This window comes from Pygocentrus nattereri, chromosome 28, assembly GCF_015220715.1.
Source record: "Pygocentrus nattereri isolate fPygNat1 chromosome 28, fPygNat1.pri, whole genome shotgun sequence".
In the NCBI taxonomy this organism is placed as follows: domain Eukaryota; kingdom Metazoa; phylum Chordata; class Actinopteri; order Characiformes; family Serrasalmidae; genus Pygocentrus; species Pygocentrus nattereri.
Genome location: NC_051238.1, coordinates 25,332,181 through 25,348,511, shown reverse-complemented (window position 1 = coordinate 25,348,511; position 16,331 = coordinate 25,332,181). Strand labels below are relative to the sequence as shown.

Sequence of the window (16,331 nt, the reverse complement as noted above, 5' to 3'; positions counted from 1 at the left end):
CATAGAATCCATAAGAATTCTCCAGAAAATCCCCTTATATTAACTTACATTAAACGCTTTTGCCTTCTCCTGTAAAGTTGCTATTTTGGAGATGCATGTTTTTTTTTTTTGGACATGGATGACTTAGAATGTGGATAAGATAATGCAAAAAAAATTCTTGGTTGAGGACTATCTGTAAAATAAAAGATAATAAAAGTGCTAAGAATTCTGTGAAACTCCTCCCCTCATATTTCACAATTCACAGTAGACAGTCATCAGTCAGTTGTACTGAGTAAAATTACTGAAGTTACTTTACATTGCATTTTTGACCATATCAAATTATTTTGGCCTATATTATTGGTTATCGGAAGTTTTAGTTCACAAAAGTTTTATATTGGTTGGGTCTTTGTTTTTACATTGCTGCATAATCACCAGCGCTGTTTTTACTATAGTCAGAATGTAGACACAGAATTTGCTGTGGAGCTATTAATTGTCAAATTTATGAAACTGATGAAGGAAGGTTTTTTTTCATTGATGACGGCAATAAGATGTAAAGTCAATGATGATATTAATGCAATTTTCACTTGTTGATGATGAAAATAACAAAATGGAAAATATATTTTTAATTATATTATATTTAAATGATCTAATCACAGACGTACATGGTGTCCAGAGCAATACCCGTCACTGCCAGAAAACTAAATGGGTTTTTATATTTTAGCATTAGTTATTATGATAGCAGCAAGCTAGTGGTCGTGTGTGATCAATTTCCAACACTGGGTTTAATCACTCATTCACTCATTATGCAGTACATTTTAAAGAACATCCTTATCAAAAGACTAAAACTATGACTATCAGTAAGTTTTAAAAAATCAAATAAGAGTAAAAAGAAAGTGAAAAGAAAAGATGAGTAAAATAAGATGAATAATGAACACTGTAGACTTAGCTGTGTGTGTTGTTATTGTTATTGAGTGTTGCATAATGCTAAGATGTACTCCTCGCTGTGATGTTTGGTAAAATTAAACAGATACTTCAACCCAACTAACTATTCATATTCCTTCAAATTATATTACAGAACCTCAGTCCAACAATTTGAGTGCAGTTCTGTTTCTTTCCAATGAAGAATGTATTTATAATCATAAATCATACCCTCATCAAATACATCTACAGGAGCACCGCTCTGCAGAACATGATTTATCACCTTTCACTTTTTTCTCTGTCCATCTCCCCCCCCCACCTCAGATTACCCTCATGGTATCCGGTTAACCTCAGCGATCCCTGGAGGCGAGCGCAAGGTCCTGATCGTCTTCACAGCTCCGAGTCAGCAGGACCGCACTCGCTTCGTCAGTGATCTGAGAGAGAGCATTGCTGAGGTGCAGGAGATGGAGAAATACCGTGTGGAGTGTGAGTGTTCGCTTCTCCTCTTCTGCACACACAGCTAGATCAAAGATCAAAGCGCTCTTTATCATTTTTGCTTAGAACCTCTGTTTAACATTCACTGCAGAAAAGCAAGCAAAGCTCATTTGCACTTGATATTAATGCTCCTTGTTGTCTGTGCCAGGTCTTATAATGAGGCTGAGTGTTCAGAGTTTCTTTTACTCTCTCACTTTACTCCTCTGACTTTCTCATGTCTCTAAACTCCAGTGTGCTGCTTTTACAGTACAAGCAAAGTAGATGTTTTACATTTGCATTTACCAGCCAAGCAGCTGTGAATAACAAAGGAATAGAAGGCAGCAGTGTTGACTGATTATATGCATAGGATCTGTCAGTAGCAATTTTATCTCTCTCATTCTCGCATTTTCCCCTAGTATCACTCTCTTTCTGTCTCTCATGCTCTTAAGCTACTTTGCTGTTTCTCTATATATCTGTCTTTCTCACTCTTTCATTCCTTATTTCTTCTCTTTTCTCTCCCTCTGTTCTTCTCACTTAATCACTCAGTCTCTCTTTATCTTTGTCTTATTTCTCTCTTTGTTTTATCTTTCTCTCTGTCTCTCTCTCTCTCTCTCTCTCTCTCTCTCTCTTTATTGCTGTTATAATTTGCAACTGTTGTCAGAGCACTGAGAAAATGTGCACTAAGTAGGTTTTGGGGATTCAGAGACCTCTCTGGTGAAAATGTGGAATTGCATGCGTGCATGAATGTACAGCAGCTTATCATAATAATAATGTCATAATAATGTTGGGGAAAAAAAAGATTTACAATATCTCTGTCTGTCTCTCTCTCTCTCTCTGTCTGTCTCTCTCTCTCTGTCTGTCTCTCTCTCTCTCTCTGTCTGTCTCTGTCTCTCTCTCTCTCTCTCTCTCTCTCTCTCTCTCTCTCTCTCTCTCTCTCTCTCTGTAGCGGAGCTGGAGAAGCAGAAAGGTGTGATGCGTCCTGGTATGATAGGTGGAGATGTTAGTGGTGGTGTGGATGGTATGAAGAGTGAGGCAGTGAATGGAACTCTGAGCAGAACCAGCCTGGATGACACGTATGCCACAGGGGAGGGGCTTAAACGGACAGCGCTCAGCTCATCTCTCAGAGACCTTTCAGAGACAGGTAAAAAAAAAAAAGCATGCACATAATGTAAAATTTTCACAGGCATACATGTTCAATAAAACCAAGTCTAATACATAGACAAATCACTCAAAAGGAAATACCCGAGCCCAACACATGAAACGCGATAGCCTGTCAGGCCTCACTGGGAGACCTCTAATGTCTAAAACATATAACAGATACAATGTCTCAGTGAGATTTCCATGACCTGTTGATGTCACAGCTTTTTGCCGTGTCATAAACAGGTCATGGATTACGTGCTGTCATGATTTGTCCTGACAAGCCTTGTTCAGTAACAAATGTTGTTATGGAGAGACAAGTCATGACAGCCTATTACATCTGTCATGACATGTTTATGGCCTGGCAATGTCAGTGTCATGTAGCAATGTTCAGGTACAGTGTTACCACAATTACACACACACATTTCAAGCATTTCAAGTGAAAATAAGTTCATATCCTGTACAGAAAGCATGTACTGTTTCTTCACTGAATTTAACCTATTGGGGAAAAACATTACAAATATGGCCTGTGTAAGAGTTGGGGCGTGTTTTATATTTAGTTTTTTCCACTATGTTAAACTCTAATATTAATAGAAATTGTGCACTTTGTTCTCTGGTCTGCAAACTTTAGCCTATGACTATATATAAACATCCACAGTGTCTTTGAATGTTTAGGATGTAATAAAATGAGAAAATGAGAAGAGCAGATGACGAACACATACTAATCAATAAGGTTTGCTGTATACTAGGCAGGGCAGGTAGCCAGTCTGTTAGTGTTGCCCCATTACTGAGAGGTTTTTTGGTGCAGCAGAGTGGAAGTGTGCTTTGCACTACCCTCTAGTGGTACACTTGGGACCTGGCATCTTGCGTTGAGCTGTGAGGAGTCTGAGAAGGTGTGTGATTGTTAGACTGTTTATTGAAGTGAGAATTAGGATGAGAAAAGTGCACCGAGTAAGTGTTGCAGGAAGTAAAGATAGAAGTGATGACTGTGAGCTCTGACAGTGTACAGGGCTGTACACTCAACCACAAGGTGTTAATTAAAACATTAAGAACATACTTTTTGTACTTTTATATTAACTACTTATCCATTTTTAATGTATTAAGTGAGAAATAATTCATGTAAAATCACAAGGTTTTTATTGCTGGTCATCTGTGAATTGTAAAGTGCTCTTGTAGCTCATCGAAACAAAAAGAGAAATTCAGATTCAGATTGAGATTCTGAACGTTCAGTCAGTATCTATTGTATTTGCAAGTAGATGAGAAAATATTTTCTTCTGGTTTTAATGTGATGAGTTGTTGCATATTTAGAAACATCTGTTACATTTCTGCCGCATTCAGTCAATAAAGAATGTAAACTGTATGTATATGGAAGTATTGTTAATTGATTATTAATGATTACTGTTAATAATTGTTAAAATAGTTACTCTCAACTTGATGGGGTTGAATAAGATAGCTCACTGGCACATTTATTCCGTCATGTTGGAGACTTGTGGGCGTGGCTAATGATCAGGGGCCCTGTCACTCCAAAGCAGTGAATCAATAGACAGTAAAGGCTGTTTTCTTCTAAAATATACCAAAAGTCAACAAACTAAAGACTGCAGAAGCAAAGGAAAGATTCTAGAAGCAAAGGATCATGTTTACAAAACCCACATGTAGAAAGGAATGATGGAAACTAGATAAAATGTAAAAAAAATAGTAAAGGACCTCAGTATTTTAGTTTTTTAGTATTTTAGTTTTTTAGTTTTTAATTTTAGTTTAATTTTAGTTTTTGGCACAAAGTTAACTTCATAGTGTTGAAAAATAACACCCTGCATGTGAGTGAGTGGAATAACCTAAACCTGTAATATATTATTAGTCTTATAAAATAACACATTTCCAAAAAAAGAGTAGAAGTACTAAAAAGTAGCAGTGGTAATAAAAAAGTATGAGTGCTCTGTTCTAGACACCCTTACTGAGGTGGTCAGAGGTGGCTGAGAACCTGTGTTTAATGCCTCTAAAAGCTCCCTCACAGTTATTACATGAAATGGTTATGAAAACGCTGCTAAGCAACTGCTGACGTGCTGCCTAAGACACTGTTTTGCTACAGTTTTTAGACCTTTAGGCATAAAACATATATTTTTTTGCAATCCATTCATGGTGTGGAGGGACATGCAGGATGATATACACTCACCGGCCACTTTATTAGGTACAAATGTTCAATTTCTTGTTAACACAAATAGCTAATCAGCCAATCACACGGCCGCAGCTCACTGCATTTAGGCATGTAGAGGTGGTCAAGACAACTTGCTGAAGTGCAGACCGAGCATCAGAACGGGGGAGAAAGGGGATTTAAGGGACTTTGAACGTGGCGTGGTTGTTGGTGCCAGACGGGCTGGTCTGAGTATTTCAGAAACTGCTGATCTACTGGGATTTTCACACTCAACCATCTCTAGGGTTTACAGAGAACGGTCCGAAAAGAGGAAACATCCAGTGAGCGGTCAGTTGTGTGGACGAAAATGCCTTGTTGGTGTGAGAGGTCAGAGGAGAACGGGCAGACTGGTTCCAGATGATAGAAAGACAACAGGAACTCAAATAATCAACCAGAATCTCTGAGGAACGTTTCCAACACCTTGTTGAAAGTCTGCCACAAATAATTAAGACAGGTCTGAAGGCAAAAGGGGGTCCAGCCTTTTACTAGCAAGTACCTAATAAAGTGGCCGGTGAGTGTATAGGATGATATTACCATCATCAACATCATATAAAAACTGTGGAGACATATGTACGTTAGGTGGTGAATTATATGGCTATATTTGTGTTGTAGACATCATTACCACTGGTTCCTGTCACCATCACTGTAAAGTTATGAATACTATATAGTTATGAATATGCTGTAGAGTTATGAATAACATAATCTATACAACTACAGCGTAATGCTTCTCTTTTCAGTGTAAACTTGTTCCCAAATAAAATACTAAGTCTGCAGAGTGAGAGACATGACCAGTCGTATAGCAGTGCAGATGCTGTCACCAGCAAAACACAATTAATTAAAATGTAGATTAAAATGATCTTCTAACTGTATTCTTCCAACCTAGCTATTTACATTTGACTGTATTTATGTTTATTTGTGTGTATTCTAATGTCAGTGTTTTCAAGGCAAAACATACTGACTGTTTAGTTCATTTTCAGACTTTTGCACAGAACTATAGTGGAATTAAGTATATTAAACATACTCAGGTGTAACTGTGTAAGTGTGATGAGTTACTGCCCACCTCTGTTTTTAACACAGCTGCTTTGAGAGTGCACACTTTACTAAACAGCTCTCCATAATGCTCTAAAGCTCAGAGTAGCTCCAGGAGACGTCTATGTGGAACCTCTGTCACCATGCAGTCCAAAAGAAGGTTCCCTTTTATTCCAGAACGAGGAATCAATATTGATGAGGGTCATCTTTTAGTGTTGGTACGCTTATGTGCATTTGATTTTTGATTAGTAGACTCTTTATGAATTTTGCCTGTGCTTGGTTGGGTGCAGGGAAGCGTGGTCGCAGAAACAGCGTCGGCTCTTTGGATAGTACCATCGAAGTAAGTTGTGGATGGGGCCCTTTTCACCCCTGTTACTACGTTCAGATGGAACAATCCTGTGTTGTCCATTGTCACACACTCCGCCTGCATGCCTCATCACTCTGCCCTCTCTAAATTTGTGTCCGTCCTGCTGTGAAGTCATATTTCCGTCAGTGTTGCCAGGCAGCAGAGCTGCTTTCTGTGCCTGAACAAACACAGATCTGGCCTTACGGTGTCTGCTGCGTGTGGAACAAAGAACTTCCAGCTACATTGACTTTTTAGGCCGCTGAGGCTTTAATTTATTAATTTATTATTATTATTATTATTATTATTATTATTATTGCTTGTTGTTTTGCTGTCTGAAAAAGGGGTACATTCAGTTTGTACACTGTCCTTCAAAAGTTTGAAATAATTTATCATATTGATTGAAATATTGTAAACTAGATACCAGAAGGCTTTTTAGATGTTTTACTCAATATTGTAAGTTTTCTGGGACAAACAAGATTAAATTATAAATAATGTACTGTAATTATCTAGTTGTGATTTCTTGTGAAATTACCTGCCTCAAGCTTTGATCATCACTTTTCAAAAACATCTCAATTTAAATTATGACTGGCCTAAACTATTAAATTATGGGCTTTAATACACTTTATTTCCCAGTGAATAGTCATGCTCAAAATCACCCTTAAAAACTAATATATATGCCATGTAATTTAGTATAATTGTATGTATGTTTGTTACTGCAGTTCAAAGAATATCCAGTAGGCGGCAACAGTGCATTAATGGTCAGGTTGAGGCCCAGCTACCCAGTTGAGCTCAGTCGTAGCTGATCTGATGTTCAAAAGAGATGAATCTTCTGAATACTAGAGCATCAAACACCAGTGTTACAGACTAATACTTAGTCAGGCCAGCCCTATTCTAAACACAGTCTTCTCCGTTGAGCTCAGTGATAATCTGTGTTCATCGTTCTGCACGCATCTAAAATTCCTTACATTTGCAAAATTGTTTTTGTTTTATTGAAAACTTTTGAACGGCAGTGGAAGCATGTCTGCATGTCTTTATCCCATTCATCCTCATCTACCCCTTTAAAACACAATTGCAGTTCAGTGACCATTTCTTTCTGGTCTGCCTCCTGTCTGTTCAGGGCTCCATCATTAACAGTCCGCGGCCTCACCAGCGTCTGCCCATGGGGGGCGCTCTTCCTGGCTGCTACGGGTTGGAAGATTACCGGCCTCACCGCCCCATCCTGAGCCCCGGTGTAGGGGTGGGGGGTGGGCCGGGGCAGTACCACAACGTGTCGGGGAGCGTGGGGGTTGGGGCGGGGCAGCTCCCTGGCAGCGGCGGTGGGGGGACGGGGAGCGGCTCTGGAGGGAGCAGCTCCGGTTCCTTCCTGGGCTCCTTGTTTGGCAGCAAGCGAGCCAAGCAGCCTCCCGCACCCCTCATCCCCCCAGGGCCACACTACCCAGCCCCCGTGCCCCCTCCTACGACTGGGGGTCCACCACCACCCTCCCCGTCTGCCCTCAGCCAGTCGGATGGAGGGCCATCCAAGATCCAGGCACTGCACGCCCAGTATTGTCACAACAACACTGGGCACAGCGTTGGCCAGCCTCCACCTCCGTACCACCACCACCACCACCGCTACCAAATGCAGCCTTTAGCCGCCGTCCACCCGCCCCCCGTGCATCTTCACACCCTTCAGCGTGGCTCCCTGCCCCGCCGCGGCCTGCCCGCTCCCTCACACGCCCAGCTCTCCCAGCAACTGTCCCAGGGCCGCCATTCGAGCATGGGCTCTACCCCTCCACCTCTGTCCCCTCACTCGCCCCACTCTCCCGTGGCCCCATCCTTCAGCTTCTACCACCCCCATCCCAACCCAATTCGCGTTCCCGGCCCTACCGGCAAGCTTCCACTCACTCTGTCCCACTCGCAGCCTCACCCGCATCCTCACGGCCACTCCCACGTTCAGTCTCATATCCACAGTCATCCCATACACGCCCACCCGCTGCTGCACCACCCAGCCCACCACCAACAGCCCCACCACTTCATCTTTGCCCCGCCCCCTCAGGCGCCTTCATCCATCACAGCCCGCCACATACCGCAGGTCACCGCCCACTACGGCCCTCTGCACTACCCGCCCCTGTCCTCCATCCCGCCGCCGCCGCCGCACTCGCCTTTACCCCCGCCTACCTCCCCCCTCACCCCTCTTACACCGCTCACGCCGCTCTCGCCGCTGCTGCCTCCACCCCCACACCCAGCCCCCGGACCCCCACAGGTGGGCGGCCAGGGGCCCGGGACGGTAGGAGGAGGGGGAGGAGGCGCAGGGGGCGGGGCCAACACCAGCACGGCCGGCAGCTCGAAATCCAAGCCCGTCAACCGCATCAGCACAGTGGTGTAAGGGCCAGAAGGCCTCGGAGGGGTCAAAGGGGCCGAGGCCCACGCAAGCGGAAGCACACCATGCTCCGACTCTGCTACTTCCACATTCGCTTTCCTCATGTGTAGAGCTGATGGCAATGCAGGGGTAGTCTATATCCAGGATGCTAAGCGCATACACCATTGTTGATTCATACCAGTACTCATACGTTCTGAAATCAAAGTTCATCAATGCAAATGGAAGAGGTTGGATTTGAAGGCAGAGCTTGGTGTTCTAGTATGAGCTGACTAGAAGCAAGGTGTTGCCAAAGTTGGCTATTGTGACAGGTTGGTGCCAAACTATGAAGTATGAGACAAAGACTCGCAAATTTAGCGGATCCACTTCCACCACTACAGATCAAGTGTGTGCTGTCGAACTGCTTCCCTGCTCTTTAGCTGGGCTGAGGACAGGAGAGCAGAACTTGTACGAGGAGCAGAGGTTTAAAAAAACAAAAAGCTTGAACTTCAGTAGAACTGAGATTTCAGTGAAATCCTATTCGCTCCATTTTTGAGATTTTAATTTTTTCTCTATTGACAATCATTCCAGGTCCAGGCTATTTTGTCACATTCCTCCATACAAGTGGCTCTCAACGTTGGGACTACAGCTTTAAAAGAGCCAGTCATGCACTTTGAACTGTACCGCACCCCTCTTCTCTTTTTTTTGTATTGTAATAAGACTTTTTTAGTGGAAGGAAACCACAGGAGAGAGCCATTCAGGAGGCATCATTCCAATATGGGGGTCTAACATTTCAGAAAGGGAAATCCTTTGAGAATAGAGCACCATATTAAAGATGTAGTGTCAAATCTGCAATAAGCCAGCCATTAACAAATTAAAATGTTTAATTATATGGAGGCCTCAGTTTGTTTGTTTTTTGGAGATGTAATGGATTCATATCTACAATTTGAAAAAAAGTTCTGCCTTTTTTGAGCTTGAAAACAATATAGTGAACAGAACACAAAATATATTTTTCTCATTCTAAATTAAATGAATAATAAATTATGTTTTATTAGTCAAATTATGTTGATAAATCTATTAGTTCTGTTTTAATAGATACATCCTTTATTATTCATCCGTTGACTCTATTTTGAACATTAAATGCTCAAACAAGTTCAGCTGACCAGCTAATTACTTGTATTTGTCAACATACAGCCTTAGTGCCCAATGTAAGGTTTAAGGATCGGTCAAGGTGCATTGGTGCTTGCAAGTGTGCAGCGCCTTTGTATTTAACCTGAACTACACCATGAGTAAAGGGACATACTCAAGAGGTTTATAGAGGAGTTTAATTTAAATCTTGCAGAGTTTATTGTATAGGCATTGACTTTTTCTTGTAAAGTTGCAGAGTACAGTTGCATAAACTGCATCACAAACATAAATCGATACTGACATTCTCTCGAACATTGATTGTACAGTACGAGTCATGGTATGGTTTAAATGTCTTTTATTTTCGTTATAACTATTATGATGTCAAATACTACTGATATTATCCTTGATATTTTTGGTGTAACAGTTACTACTAATCTGAGTGGATATCGTTTCTGTGCCGGTTTGTTTTCTAAGAGCTTTTTTTTTTTTTTTTTTTTCAAATTAACACGGCGTGATTTCATGTGTAAAAACAGAGAACTTTTGAGATCTTTTAACTGGCCTACCTACTTCAGGAACTTGTTTTGCAGTAAGCTTGAAAAAAATGGAACTATGTATTTCACACCAAACTCATTGCCAGAAGCCATACACTCTTACTTGAGCAAGTCACTCTTTTTAAGAATGTGAAATTCCATCGAGCTGCATATCTGTGCCCTCCTGTTTCTATATGAAAGCATGCTAATATGACCGGCACGTGCGTGCACACATGCTTATACATGTCGCACTTGGAGGTTGTCAGTGAAATCTTTTTGTATGATGCTTTTACTTTTCTGCTAAAGTTTTTGTGGGTTTTGCACACAAAAAATCAGCACAGTGCCTCGATACAAGATTATGTCCCTCCCCAAATGTCCACATACACACTCACAAACAGTACTGTTCAAAAGTCAGAGACCACCCTTCATTTATTTCATTTTCAGGCAAAAACGACTATTACAAGTACAAGTTATTCATATTTCATGAGATATTTCTGAGGAGAATAGATATAAAATGATCCACTTGCATACGACAAGTAGAAGGAATATAAGAGGGTAAAAAAAAGATATTGTCAACGTGGGTCTCCTAACAACTAAGCAAGACCACCAAAACTGTCACCATCAGATAAACACCACTGAAAGCTTTCATCTTTGAGAGAAAGGAGAAAATCAAGCTCCATTCTTGTGTCAGATCTGAGAAGCTCCACAGGTGCTTCTCTCCATCCTACTGTGAAGACAACTCAGTGCTATGGGTCTGAAAGAAGTCTTTACTGAGAAAAGCCAGTAGATAAAAAAGTACATTCATAAACCAAACATGCTGCTAGTGTTCATAAAGCACTAGCAGCCTAACCCTAACCCCCAGACCTTGACATCAGAATATCATCTCTGTCCAACAAAAAAAAGGATCTCCAAAATAGTAACTTTACAGTAGAAGGCTAAAACCTCCTTTACAATGTAAGTTAATGGGAAAAGTTTTTATTCTAAGCAGTTTTGGAGTGTTTCTATTAGTTCAATCATCATGAAATCATCACACAATGTAAAAGACAGCAGAGCTCAAATGATGCAGAAAAGTAAAAATCACAAAAAAATGGAGATACATGGTTTTCACTGGACAGAGATGATATGCAACCAGTTTTTTTAAAAAAATGTAATAAAGGCAAAGAGTGGAAACTTAAAAAAAAACTGAACAAACATGTATTTAAAGGCCATTTGACAGCAATGCAAATAAAAGGAGGGCAGTCTTTGACTTCTGTACAGTACAGTACAACCCCCACTTCTCACCACTACTTCCATCTCCATCTAGACACACTCATCTTTTTTTATAAGAAACATTTAAAACAACAGGATTAATTACACCTTAGGATAAATGGGTTTTTCTCATATTCACAAGCTGACGTATGGTATCTGCAGTCAGACTGATTTGTTTAATCCAGAGTACAGTTAGACTTTTATAGGGCTGTTTAAGAGCAGAAGTTCAACAGAGTGTGTACTTTGTTCGTTGAAGGAAGGAACATCAATTTTGGCATTATCACATGAGCTAAATTTAGAGCACAACTCCAGAATGCACCTCCTCTCTCTCTTTGTCCTCTAATGAGCTTGTTTGCTTTCTCAGACTCTAAAGCTTCACTCTTGTGCTTGCATTAAGTGTTATGAGGCCTGAAGGATGCAGAGCTCTAAAAACAATTTGCCTGGACAGAGGACTAACAGACCTATCAACGTAGTTTTAGCAGTTTTGGAAAGTGTGCATCCTTACTCCTGATTGGCTATGCTGATGTCTTGCGCCACTGTGCCACGTGTTGCATGTTCTACTGCACTTAACTGAATGACGCTGTATAAACCTGAATGTACATATTAGCTAATATAAATACTCTGTATTTACTCTGGAATGGGCTGTGTTATAAGTGTCTATAACTGGCTGGGTGCAGGGGAGACGAGCTATTGTTTACACTTTAGGGCCAGGGGAATAAAATGTAACTGTAAAGTTGTATCAGTATGTGTGTGTCAGAGCAGTAACTATATTTAAAGAAATGAAATTGTATGAAGTTTTATTTGTATATATGTATGAGGTTTCAATGAAAACCTAATTCAGAGAAATTATATGTGATTATTTATTGCTCTTATTCTATAAAATATGTTCTTGCTGTTGGAAAGGCTCTTCTTTTCATGCTTAATCACAAGCTGCTGTGATTAAATGCCAAGTGTGTCTTCTGTTGCCTTATATGCAAAATTTGACGTGAGAAGAAGAACCATTGGAGTGACAAGTTGGTTTATACTAAGCATACAAAATGGTTTTATTTCCCTAAAATGTCCATTTCAACAGTACATTGAACTTCCCACTTAAGGTCTAATGCATGGTATGTCTTGTGTAAATAGGACCACTGATATCAATCAACAAGTGTCAACAGTTATAACAATATAACCATAGAACTCTACTTTATGACTAACACACCAACAAATTAATAGCAACGAAAGACAGCAGAAATCTGATCACATACATCGTATACTGAGCATTGGATATACAACCATATAATCCATAGAATATTTCTGTTAATATGTGATAGCTCTTGCTGTTAAAATCATGCAAAAAGTGTGTCCAAAAGTTGGAAAAGTCACCGGTAAGCATGGGGCGGTTAGAATAAGAGCAGTCGGAACAGTCAGTAACACTGTTATTCTTTCTGTTGACTCACATTCATTTACAAATTCGAGTTATTTATTCATCCATTACATGTTTGCCAAATACGTGTCTGTTTTCCTTTAAAGTTGTATTCTTCTGTCATCTTTAGCACCATGAAGAATGCTGAAGAGATATAGCACTAAAAGGTCTGTTTTACAGATGACCTGTAGGCATCCCTCTGCCAGTCCAGTACATTTTCATGTTCATACTTCAATTTGCTGCTGGTGATAGGATTTACTTTATGCATTAGGCGACATGGCTCTATGCACAATAACACTACTTGAGAGTGGGCACAGAATGGTCGTCCCTTCAGGAGGTGATTCCGTGTCTTAGCTTGTAGTGTACAGGTTTTTGTCAGACTGAGCCACAGTAAACAAATATAATGCAGGTAAGAAAACCATCATAGAACAGCACCATGTATGTCGTTTCTTTCTCAGAAGAAATGGCATACAATTAATTCTGTGCCATATTGGGGAACTGTGCTAAAAATTAAGCGATATCTTGATTGTATTAGCATTGTGTTGATCATGACAACATTCTGCATTTATGTTAATAGGAATGCAGTGTAATGTCATGTCAGTTGTCCAAGTCAAAATATGAAGCATGGAGCACATTCAAACTTTGTCTTCAAAGATGCTTTTAGGATTTGCTGTGTGTGCTTTTACGCCTTTCAGCAGTTTTTCTATTATATTACCATTCTATTAGAGCCTATCAGACATATTTGTCATAGCAGAGCTTACTTTGTCTTTGCAGTTTGCTTTTGACAATGTGTATGAAATGTTGAATGCATTGAGTGTTAGTTCTGCCTGTGTATTCAGTTTGCACGGTTTTTGCTTCAGTAATGGGACATTGTGCTTCAAGTTCCATCTAAATTTTGGTAATGAAAGTCATAAATGTAATAATGATGTGCTATGGATATTTAGAGCTTTTTAAGGGCTAAAAATGATCATCTTCGTTCACTCATCCTCTCATTGTTCACTTGTTCCTTCTACTTCCTCTGTGCCTTCATCTCTCATACTGTAGTGACAGAGAGAAGAGGGTTGTATACCCTGGTCCCATCTGGAGAGCGTGATCCATGGGCTAGCAACTCTTGGATGGTGATCCAGTTGTCCAAGATGCGACGGTTGCGCTTTTTTGAGCTCTTCTTCTGACTCAGCTCCAGAATTGAGCCTGGAGCCTGGCCTGATTCCTGCTGACCTTCCCTCCCTGAATCCTGGCCCCGATCACGGAGATAATCAAGCCGGCACTGCATCATAAACTCGCGACGTCTGCGTTGTTCACGGGCCCTTAGCAGCTGCTGTTTGCGCTCTTCTTTGCTCCAGTACCGGCCCATTTTCATTTCACTCACCGCATCATCATCAGTGGTCATGCCGCTGCGCTCCTCACGGATCTTCATAGCCCGGGCCTTCAACAAGCGGTCACGGACAGGACGTTTCGCCACATAGCGGGTACCGTCGCTGCGGATCTTCACCTTCCACTCCATGCGTGGGGAGGCAGGGGGAAGAGGCAAAGGCAAATCCAGGGAGTGTTTGGCTGGGCTGGAATGAAGCACTGGGCCGAGGGTGCTGCTCCCTAAGCTCATGGGGCTTACCCGACCACTACTGCCCACGGGTGCCTCACTTTCCCCTTCGACAGTTCGCTCTATGGTAGTCTCGGAGAAGGAGGACCCCAGCTGCATACAGCTTTGGTAGCGTTCAGGCGGAGGTCGGTTAGAGTGGTGGCGTCGGGTGAAGTATGGGCTTGAATCAGCACTCCGGCCTCCAGCTCTTTCATGGATACTGTTGGCTCTCGAGCTTCTGCCCTGTGCTCCACTATCTGCCAATGGACGAGCAGTACCTTCCCGAGACAGAGAACGGAACTTTGGGTTGATGTTAGGGTTCATCTGGAACTTCTTGTAGCTGCTGGGTGAGTAGGAGGAATTGAAACTGGCGCGTCCCCTCTCACTCCAGCTGGGTCGGTCTCTGTGCCTTCCTTGCAGAGGAGAACCAGACTCTTCCATCTGAGTCACAGGAGAGATGTTGTCACTCACCAAGGGTGTGCTTCTGCAGCTTTCCCCCCCAGTGTTGTAAGCGCTGCTGCTGTCCTTGTCTGATCGCTCTCTCTCTGGGAGTTCTTTGATATCAGAGAGCTCATGGAGTGGGGACACCTGCAGGTCAGCGGAGCCTCTCCCTGAAGCCTCCTCCTCCAACAGCCATGCTTTCAAGCAGCGTTCTCTCAGCTGTTGCATCTTTTGTGCCCGCAGAATGTTCCGGCACTTAAACTCAAGGTGCCGCAGCTCTTCCTCCAAGAGAGCCATCTCATGGGGAGTCAAGCTCTCGTTGCAGTTCTCATCCAGACCCACTTCTTTTTCTCCATCCTCCTCCACTGCTTCTCCATCCCTCTTCTCTGTTTCCTCAACTTTTGGTCCAATTTTGCTGTTCTTCAAATTTCTTTCATAGCGACACTTAATCTCCAGCAACTCCCGGTACCTCTCGCACTCCTCCTCGGTCAAGCCAGGCATCATCATGGCGCTCATTGGGTCATGTAAGTATCCAGCCCCTGCACCCCCACAGTCCAGAGAGTCCACGCTGAGATGTAGCTCTTTGATGTGGAGCAGCGGGGATGGTGTATCTCCCCCACTGCTCCTACCAGGTCTGAACTTGCGAAGGCTATGTGGTGTGTTCGTGGTGTTGGTGTTGGAAGCGCTGGTCTGCTCATCGCCCAGAAGAATGTCATGCTCAGAAGATTCTTCATTCTTGGTGCTCTCATCCGTGCGGCCCACACCACTGTCAAGCTCCTGACTATTATTGAGGGTGACCAGGCTAAGCCTGGGTGTCTCCCGGTGTAACGGGTTCTCAAGAACCCCTGTTTGGACTCTTTGCTGCTGAAGACGGTACAGACTGGGCAAGTGAGAGGTGTTAAGACTGTCCACACTCATGCCAACTGGTAAGTCACAATCCAGGTCCTCGGGGTCCATTTGAACATCCGTCTTATGGTTTTTTTGTTCATTTCACAGGAGGACGGATTATTATTTTGATGTGGGAGAGAAAAAGAGCACTTATTAGAAGACAGTTACCAGGCAACAGATGTGATTTCATCAATATTACTTAAGCTCTTTGAGTGAGTGCATGCACTAACACACTTTAACACTAGATGGCAATGTAAATATGCTGTGCTACAGATATTGTGAGTGAGACCCTCTGAAGACTGCAAAATATACACAAATTGTATATTAAATGCTTTAAATGGGTAAGATTACCTTTTGTCATATATCATCTCTTCAAAATGTGTTTACTGCACACAATCTTCATGTCAGGCAGTAGCGTCTGTGCGTTCATGACCCTGCATGTCGTGGCTGATACATGGGTGTCTTGATTTGGTTGAATTATATCCACTGAGCACTTCTGCCAGAGGTTGTTAAGCTGGAAATCGATTGCAATATCACCCGAATAGTTCTCCAAATTACATGGAAGGAGGCATTGATTATCTTCACTATCTGGTTGAGGCATGTCTTAAGCCCTTTCTCTGTCTTACTCCTCACCTCCTCTTGATTTAGTAAGCCTGTAATCTCAGTGCCCTTCCCTCTTCTTCTGTTCCCCTCTCTTTCTCGCTGT

At 42.1% G+C, this 16,331-nt stretch overlaps 2 protein-coding genes across 5 annotated transcripts in view; one reads left to right on the top strand and one right to left on the bottom strand.

The window, feature by feature from the left end:
- The window catches only part of LOC108437580 (IQ motif and SEC7 domain-containing protein 2), a 123,461-nt gene extending 112,164 nt beyond the window's left edge, over positions 1–11,297 (top strand). For all 3 annotated transcript variants that reach the window (XM_017714751.2, XM_017714749.2, XM_037535813.1), the window contains 4 exons: positions 1,222–1,383; positions 2,318–2,512; positions 6,016–6,065; positions 7,189–11,297. In XM_017714751.2, coding sequence (XP_017570240.1) covers positions 1,222–1,383; positions 2,318–2,512; positions 6,016–6,065; positions 7,189–8,436 — 1,655 coding nt within the window. In that variant the 3' untranslated portion in view covers positions 8,437–11,297. The remainder of the gene's footprint in view (positions 1–1,221; positions 1,384–2,317; positions 2,513–6,015; positions 6,066–7,188) is intronic.
- pdzd4 (PDZ domain containing 4) overlaps positions 11,052–16,331 on the bottom strand; it is a 25,893-nt gene continuing 20,613 nt past the window's right edge. For both annotated transcript variants that reach the window (XM_017714752.2, XM_037535814.1), the window contains one exon: positions 11,052–15,706. In XM_017714752.2, coding sequence (XP_017570241.1) covers positions 13,751–15,706 — 1,956 coding nt within the window. In that variant the 3' untranslated portion in view covers positions 11,052–13,750. The remainder of the gene's footprint in view (positions 15,707–16,331) is intronic.